The following is a 9,039-nucleotide window of genomic DNA, read 5'->3' on the forward strand; positions in this document are numbered from 1 at the left end:
TGCCCAAAAAAGACTCTCCCTTGCAGTCCCTTTTTTGCTAGGGTGTCAGCAAAACCATTTGCTGATCTCCTTACCCACTTGAACCAAACACCCACCTCCCTTGTTATGCTAAGAATTTCCCTTATCATCTGTCTATATTGCCAAATTCCCAGCTGCCCTGATTGCATCCACCCAATTACCAACTTGGAGTTTCCCTCTATCTCAATCTGCTGTAGCCCCAACTGTTTGGCCAGTTTTACACCTTGATGTAGTTCCGAGATTTCTGCTCTTAAGGAATCTCCAACTCCTATACCAGATGGGCCTGGATTACCTATAGAGCTTCCATCAAGGTTCAGTTTCACCCTTTGTTGTGCCGGTGGGGACCAAACTTCCTGTATCATAGCTTTGGAAGTAGTAGTAGATGCCACAATACCCCAACTTCTATAAATGTCTTCAACTGAGAAATCCTTAAAAAGATCACAGGATTTCAACCAACGGATAACCTTAGTAGTTATTCCTTCCACAACCTCTTCCTTGGATCTACATCTGCCTTTAAAGATCCTATTGTTTCTTTCCTCCCACACTGACCACAATACAGCAGCTCTAGTGGCTCTCCACATAATCCTTCCACGAACCGTTGGTTGCCTGTAAAAAGTTGGATCAAAGAGGTTCACCACGCTTGAGGAGGGAGTCCACCTATAGCCAAAGAGAGAAGAGAACCAAGATCAAATAAAGAACACAAAGGGACATGAGATTAGTAAATGTGAAATTGTCTCACCAGAACCCAAACAGAGGCAACAAACATGGGGGGAGAGGCACATATTTGGCCTCTTTTTCTACAATAAATCCAAGGTGTTGATTTTTTGGATTACCACTTCCCAACAAAAGGCCTGAATTTTAGGGGGTACAGGGCTACCCCACACCTCCTTTGAAGAAAAATTCCCTACAAGGTCAGAGGTTTGAAGCAAAATGTTATAGAAAGAAGAGCAATTGAAAAAACCAGAAGGGGAAGGTTTCCAAATTCTGTTATCTCTACAGGACTGATCAGGAAAGACTTCCCCTAACTGAGTGATCAAATCATCAACCATCCCCATTTCAGAATCCCTTAGACCTCTTCTCAAGCCCAAATCCCAGGAGTTATTAACAAACACTGAAGAGGTCACTTTTCTTTTGTTTTCAGACAAGGGGTAAATAGAAGGAAATCTATCTCTAAGGGAGTTTTCACCAACCCAAACATCTTCCCAAAACAAGACTTTATTTCCAGCGCAAACATCATATTTGAAATAAGGAAGCATAAGAGGCAAAATACCTTGAATAGCTTTCTAAGGAGAACACTGAGAATCCCCAGGGTCGAGTCCTGCATCCCAGCCGTTATCTACCAATCCATGAATACTAACAATCACTCTAGACCAAAGTCTGTCTTGTTCCATCGGTAGTCTCCAAATCCATTTCCCCAGCAAAGCCATGTTTCTGAATCTTATATTTCCTAACCCAAGGCCTCCACCATCCCTACTCCTAGAAATCACCTCCCACTTCACTAAGTGATCCTTCTTAGTATCCCCTGGTTCCCACAAGAAATCCCTCATTATCTTCTCTAACTGATTAACTACTTTCATTGGTACTCTAAAGGTAGACGAGAAATAAACTGGTAGGTTGGCTAAGGTTGACTTGATTAAGGTTATCCAACCCCCTAAAGAGATGTAATTCCTCTTCCAATTTGCTAATTCCTCTTCCAATTTGCTAACCTCTTGGAGAATCTTTCAATTACAGGGTACCAAAAACTCTCAACCATTGGGTTCCCTCCCAGTGGTAGCCCCAAATATTGTAAAGGCCAGCCCCCCACTTCACACCCCAAAATCCTAGCTAGGGAAGCCACCTCCTCTCCACCTAGATTGAGCCATGCCACACAACTTTTTCCCCAATTCACTTTAAGATTGGACTTTCTTTCAAATTGAAGCACTAGACTCTTTAAGTTCCGTAATTCCCCTTCCTCCCCGTCACAAAACAAGATGATGTCATCTGCAAATTGTAAGTGTGTGACCACCACCTCCTCCCTACCAATCCTCCAACCTCTTATCAAATTGTTAGCATCGGCCCTCAAAATCATGGCACTCAACACATCAGCTACTAGGGTAAAGAGGAATGGGGACAATGGATCTCCTTGCCTAATACCCCTCTTTGCAGGAAAGAAACCCCTAGCTACACCATTCACTAATATTGAGAAATGACATGAAGAAATGCATCCTTTTACCCAAACCCTCTCTACTTGAGAACCTCTAGTAAAAAATCCCAGTCCACCATGTCATATGCCTTTTCAAGATCCAATTTGCAAACCAACCCCTTTTCCTTTCTCCTCCTCTTCACCTCAACACATTCATTGGCAATAAGTATTTGATCTACAATTTGTCTTCCTTCTACAAAGGCCCCTTGATACGGTGAGATTAGAGACAGGAGGATCTTTTTTAATCTTAGCGCTAGGACCTTAGAGATGATCTTATACATGCTTCCCACCAGGCTTATAGGTCTGAAATCCTTTGGTTAGAGAGCGTCCTTCTTCTTAGGAACCAAGGCAATAAAAGTTGCATTTGCTCCCGAGTTAAATTTGCCTCTCTCATAGAACTCTTTAAAAACCTCCAACAAATCCTCTCTAATTATCTCCCAACAATCTTGATAGAAGGCCATAGAAAAAAGGAACAATAAAAAGGAATCCCACAAAATGAGGACACTTCAATTTTTAAAAGTAGGCAGCATCAGAAACGGCTTGTTCAAGTATCAGGGCATTATGATAATTTTATTTATATGGCACACTTACATGAACCAAATTAAATATTTCATCATATAAAAAGAAAGATCAGTGTACCAAAGTCTGAAATAATGGTGTCAAACAGCATAAGTGTCAAATACAGCATGAGTTCCTTTTTAGTCCATGATAAGAAAAGTAATTTATTATGATGATCGTATAAGAAAACCATACCTGACGAGGCTAAAATCCAAACATGTGTAAATAAGCCAAGTAAAACAACCAACCAGAATCTATATCCAAAACAACAAGTGGAACAATAGAAAACTATACCTGACGAGGCTAAAATTCAAACATGTGTAAATAAGCCAAGTAAAACAACCAACCAGAATAATATCCAAAACATGTCAACAAGTGAAACAATAGAAAATTTTCCAATACCTTATTCAGGCAGGAGACAGCACTCCTACCATTGACCCATTAGTCCCTAACAAGGATATTAATCCCATGGTTCTCCTTATTAAAGAAAATTCTGTGATTACTAGAAGTCATAATCTAGATTTTGGAGCATCTCCTTCAACTAAGAACTTTTAATCTTCAACATAAAAATCAGAAAAGAAAATTCTCGTATTTATCTACACCTTTTTGTCATTCAGACCACACCCAATGCCCTCCTCTCTGATTAGATCTAAACTAAAAGGTCAAGATAGTCAGAAACTTTGGATTTTATGTATTAAAAAAAAGCTTTCTTCGAGTTCAAAAGTTCCAAAAATGGCCAAGTTTAAAGATGAAGTTTTCAACCATTGACATCCAAATGCAGACAGGGATCATGTTCTTGGGTGCTTCTGTTGCCTGTACAGTTATCTTGTTCCTGAATTATAACAAGAAGCACACCTTGTTGAGACCTAAAATCTTACCATATAGTAATGCTATGGAGTTCGAAATAAAGACATCAAAATATAACTCCACATATTCACTTCTTGGGTTCTTCAGGGTTTTATATATCATGTCCATTTATTTCCTAATAAAATTATTTTCTACTTATCAAGTTTTTGTATAGTAGCTTTCTCGGATAGCAGTTTTTCTTTCTCCTTTTTAATGCTTCTTACTGCTCCTGCACAGCTGCTTAATTATGGAGCATAAAGTGTCAAACTCGATCATTTTATTTATCAAATCAAATTTAGCGAAGGAATGAATGACACCATTGACATGATAACAAAATTGAAACAAGGGACAACACAACACATTAATCTTTGGAAGTTTGTAAGGAACACTTCATGAAATAGATTGTGGGAACTCATAGACCTGAAGAGAAATCCAATTTTTAATGGCACCAAGATAGTTTCCTAGATGTATAGATCCTGTAGGCTGGACTCCAGATACAATCCTTTTCCTGTGAAATGAAGAGACAATAATAAAGGAATGAATATCTAATGAGTAATAAACATCTAATTGTATAGAAGGCTCTGTACTTTTTTTTATCATCTGATACAATACTTTTTTTTGTATAATTCATTTACATTGATCAGATATAAAGGCCACAACCCCTTTTTTAAAAAGTGTGGGGAATACATTTGGTTAAGAAGCAATTATATTAAACCTAACACCACCTAGACATACACCAAAAAAGGAAAAATAAAAACTGCAAAACTAGTCTCATTGCATTCATCATGTCAACAAGAATTTCACAAAATTGCAAGATGGTGAGGTTAGAATAATTCATTTGACTTTTAAATGAACAATACCTACAAGTATGAACATTAAGCCAGATAATATGCATCAAAATTCAGTTCAGCCAATTTGACAACTCGATGATTATAATCTAAAAAGACAAGCAAATAAAGTGAACCTCCAGCACAGCTTAGTCAGCCAGTTGATTCCACAGAACTGTGCTTGAGACCCATCTTCACTCACTAACCCTGTTTTCCCATCAAGAACAGATCATGGGAAACATCTGAAAATGTTCTTCACTTCAAAATTGTAAACTTCAACAAGTTAGGGGTTGAACAACTTTTTTGTTTCATTTCTTTTCTTCTTCCCCCTTGTGAGCATTGTTTTAAAAGGCGTAAGCATACGCCTTGAGGTGAGGCGCACAGATTTTTTCTCAAGGCTTAAGCCTCTAAACTTTGATGTGAGGCTTAAGTGTCTGTCAAAATGAGGTGTAAGCCTCAAGCCTCAATGTGTGAGGCGTAAAAAGCATAAGCCTCAAGTGTCAATGATTATTTAGTGATTCAATGGAATATATATTATCCTTTTTTATAGTTCAAAATATGTGCAAGAAGCACTTCAATAATTATGGGCCAAACAAAAAGAGCAAACAAAAAACAAGGCAAATCAAGTTCTATTAGTTTGTCTTAGTGTTTTATAACAATTCAATGCAAAAGATGGGCCAATCAAGCTCTTAGTTTCTCTTTTTTTTATCAATAACTGAAAATCATTAATGCATTAATAATTCATAAGCAGAAGATACAAATAAGGAGGAGATAAACTCAATGTGTTTCTCTTGGATAAATCAAGTACGGTTTGCTTTTCTTATTAGTTTAAATCTAACATCCCAAGTTTGTCATTTTTCCCATTTCTTTTCCTTGTAGATTTATTTTCTTTTCGCATAGATCAAATCAACTAGGTTGTTTCCTTTCTTATAAATCAGTCGTTTGAATCATTTGAGAACTTTGCAATGTGAAATGTGAAATGTAAAGTGTTTATGATTGTTAGTTGATTAATTATTACTTTATTTAATGTTTAAAAGTTATTACTTATTGCTTATAAACCATTTTATGGATATTTTTATCTTATGTCATTCTAACTTGGTACTATATGTTATTTTCATTATTTATAAACTTTAGTTGCTTTTTTTTCTTAATTGTTGAGGCTTACGCCTCGTCTTTTTGGGCCATTACGCCTCAACTACGCTTTCAGCCCTTTAAAACCTTGACCGTGAAGGAGACTTTTTTTATCAGTCGTGGAGAAGGGTCTAATGAAATGAGATAAACAGCACAATGCACAACTGCTCGGAATAAAACCATTTAAGCTCAACAAAAAAAAAATAGCGTAAATTTCAATAAGTTGGTATTTTAAGCAGAAGGCAATCCTCACTAGACAGATTATGAAAAACCCACTAAAAATATACAAGAAATAAATAACAATATAAGTATACGTTGTTCAAAAATGTGACACCTATCACTTACTTAACAGTTATGGAAGAAGTCTCAGAAGATTTGGGTTCAGAGACCGAAACACTACTACAATAGCATCGTAAAGTGGAAGCATAACGTTTATTCATTCGCCCCCATCTTTTCCAGTATAAATTCGGAATTCGACCGCTTGACCTGGAAATGGAAGGTGAGAGAGAGAGATGAGAAATAACAGAAATAAAAAGAAAGATAAGAAAATTATGGAGAAAGAAGATACATTGGAGCTACGAAACGAGGGGAAGCGATAGATAGGAGCGAGAGGTGGGAGATAACAGAGCTACTCATTACGTGTATTCCTCTCTTCCTCTTGGGCTTGTAAAGAAGAATATATGGTGATTTTTTTATCCGGCGCGCGTGAAGGAAAGACACAGACGGGAAGAGCAGGCCGAGTTTCGCACCCTTCGGTCCTCGCTAAGTCTCAACTCTCAACGGCAAGGAATTGAGGAAAGATCGTAGTATGGAATGAGAATCAATCTAGCCGTTGGTTAGAGCTAATATGACGTAATCATATAAATGGGAGGCTGGGAGTGTAAAAGTTTGTTTTTAGTGCGCCTCACACCAACTTCTGGGTCGGGCTGGGCTCAGGCCAGACTTTCATTCTATATTAACAGATTTTTCGAAGGGCTAAGCCCAAGCCTGGGCCCAAGTCTGAAATTTAGCCCATATTGTTATTATTGTTAAAGCAACTGAATAGATAGAGATAAAGAAAATAATAAAAAATGTATATAATAAATTATAAATATATATATATATTTTAATAAATATTATATTATTTATATATTTTATATAATATATAAAATACATATTATATATTTTATAAAATATATAATGCTGAGTCGGGTCAGGTCGGGCTTTTTTGACAAATCTCGAGCTTGGCCCGAAACACAATCGGGCTTATTGTGTTAGGCCCGCGGGCCTAATTACTTGACCAAGCCCAACCGAGGTGTGGGCCGAGCCATCGGGTTACCCGGCCCATAAACAGGTCTACTCACCGGAGATGTTCCCAATGCACAATGGATGTGATTATTAGGCACCCATGTGTGAGGAGCAGATCCCATTCCAGTGAAATGCACCTATAAGCTCAGTGTGAGGAGGTGGAATCTACTCTTCACAAAGCGCATCTTACATTGACTTCACAGCCTACATCGCACCCTTTATTGGAAACATCTCCTCATGAATAATATGGTGAGAAGTACATCACAGTCGACTACAGAAATCTGATTTCCACTGTAATCCTATACAATTCAAAGTGACAATCACCCCCCCTCTTAAATACCAATACACGCCTATGTATTGGCATCAATTCCGAGCCAGCATCTATCCAAACTCTACAATGGAACTAAGAATTCGTAGAGTGTATTGAATAATCATTATCATGATAATAAATACAAGTGTGGGAGATATTCCCCATGTACACTCTACGAGGAACTGATTCTAGTGTGAGGCGCCCCGTGTGAGGAGCATATCCCAATTCTGATCTAGGGTGCTAAAAGGTAGGTACGTTAAACTATGTACTCCGAATTCCTTAAATAGATGTCTCCGTCGACCCAGCTTTTAGTATTCCGCATCATCGGAAATCAAGTGACTTTAAACATTCCAAAATCCTAAAATTACCATTCTTTCTAATTATTTGTGATAAATTTAGTGATTAATAGAAATAAAATAGAACCATTATTAAAATCCTAAAATTGTATTTTTCTAATATCCAAGGTTTTTAAATGGATCAACGATTTAGTAAGGTTTTTAAAATCGACTCGTATAACGAACTGGTTAGGGGTCCGGTTCCCGGGTCAAACTCCTGTTATGACAAAAAAAAAAAAATTAAAAAACTGTCAAAATCGTTGAACTGTTTGAATGGTTCAACCACCGAGGTCAGCGGTTTATTGATCAAATCAACGTTTTTTAGGAAAAAAAGCCGGTTTTGGTGAAAAACAGAACCTGACCGGTTCCTGATTTTCCAGTCCGACCATCCGGTCTAGTCCGTTTTGAAAACCATGTGATTTAGTTCACTTCTACTATATATGTTGCAATATATATTATTCTTTTCTAAGTTTTTGTAAAAAACGTTATGATTAATAATAACAAAATAGAGTAAAAGAAATATCTCTTATTGCTAGTAGTTATTGTTAGATAGGTGTTCAAAATATAAATATGGGAATTTTAATAATTTTATCCAGGGGAGCCATGTTGCCCCCTATAGCCCATAAATAATTTCCCCCTTGGTGCCACTTATGGTTGTGTACCAGCAATTTTAATTTGATGGGGGGAAATTGATTGCAAAAAGGAATTCAAATCAGCCCCCCACAATGTATTCATGTCCCAACAGAACATCTCCGCCGTGTATTGAGAATATCTCTCGATGATGGCATCATCATTTCCGATATATCATTGGGAGGTGCTCTCAATACACGGCAGGGATGTATTGTGGGACGTTGTGGGGGCAATCTTGTGGGGATGATTTGATCTCTCAAAAAAAAGTATTTGCTTGATCTAATATATTCACAAAAACCAATTTTTTCGTTGCCATCCAAATATTGCATTCGTATAGCATAACACATCAACTAAAAAAGGAATGGATGGTTCATTTATCCACTGCAATGTCCAAGAAATTAATCCAACCTGAGATGATGAAATGGAATGGTTACTATTTAGCTTTGTCTGGGTTGAGGCCCATTTGAACTTGGAACCAGATTGCTCATACATAAGGACATATAAAGAACAAACGATGAATTATTTCAAGGGCTTGTTGCCAAAAGGGACATTGCTGATCTTCCAAAGATAACCATGCAGAAGATTTGTCTTTGTGAGTACATCATCCCAGGGGGTATTCCAGAGAAGCTACCAGTTGAAGTGGCCTGCGTAGAGACTTACATACAGACGAGTTTACCAAAAACTAGTGATAAGTTGGGGATATAGTGAAGTTCCCTTTTGGGGATTTAGTCCATATAAGTTGGTATGTTACCAAATCCATGTTGGTTAAAGCACAAGAATGTGAGGGATATGTTAATGGTGGATATACATATTAAGGAGTTGTTGGTTCTAGGTAAACCTGTATCATGGGTCGGGTTCTGGCTTGACGTTTTGTAAAAATTTTGATGAATTCAGCCTAAAACCCAAACTTGAAAC

The 9,039-nt window shown here is 37.4% G+C and overlaps 1 protein-coding gene across 24 annotated transcripts in view; it reads right to left on the reverse strand.

The window, feature by feature from the left end:
• OVA4 (Nucleotidylyl transferase superfamily protein) overlaps positions 1-6,349 on the reverse strand; it is an 85,680-nt gene extending 79,331 nt beyond the window's left edge. For 16 of the 24 annotated variants that reach the window (XR_016078523.1, XR_016078520.1, XR_016078522.1 and 13 more), the window contains exons 1-3: positions 6,131-6,345; positions 5,908-6,048; positions 4,025-4,112 (exon numbers count right to left, since the gene is read on the reverse strand). Coding sequence is in view for 13 of the 24 variants with exons in the window: in XM_010253588.3 (XP_010251890.1) it covers positions 4,025-4,112; positions 5,908-6,048; positions 6,131-6,198 (297 nt within the window). In the remaining 11 variants the exon portion in view is untranslated. Of the gene's footprint in view, positions 1-4,024; positions 4,113-5,907; positions 6,049-6,130 lie in introns of all 24 variants that reach the window. The other 8 variants (XM_088891312.1, XM_088891308.1, XM_088891309.1 and 5 more) reach the window with 6 other exon arrangements.
• Positions 6,350-9,039: the final 2,690 nt, after the last annotated feature.

This window comes from Nelumbo nucifera, chromosome 7 (genome assembly GCF_055504915.1).
Source record: "Nelumbo nucifera cultivar China Antique chromosome 7, China Antique-T2T, whole genome shotgun sequence".
In the NCBI taxonomy this organism is placed as follows: Eukaryota; Viridiplantae; Streptophyta; class Magnoliopsida; order Proteales; family Nelumbonaceae; genus Nelumbo; species Nelumbo nucifera.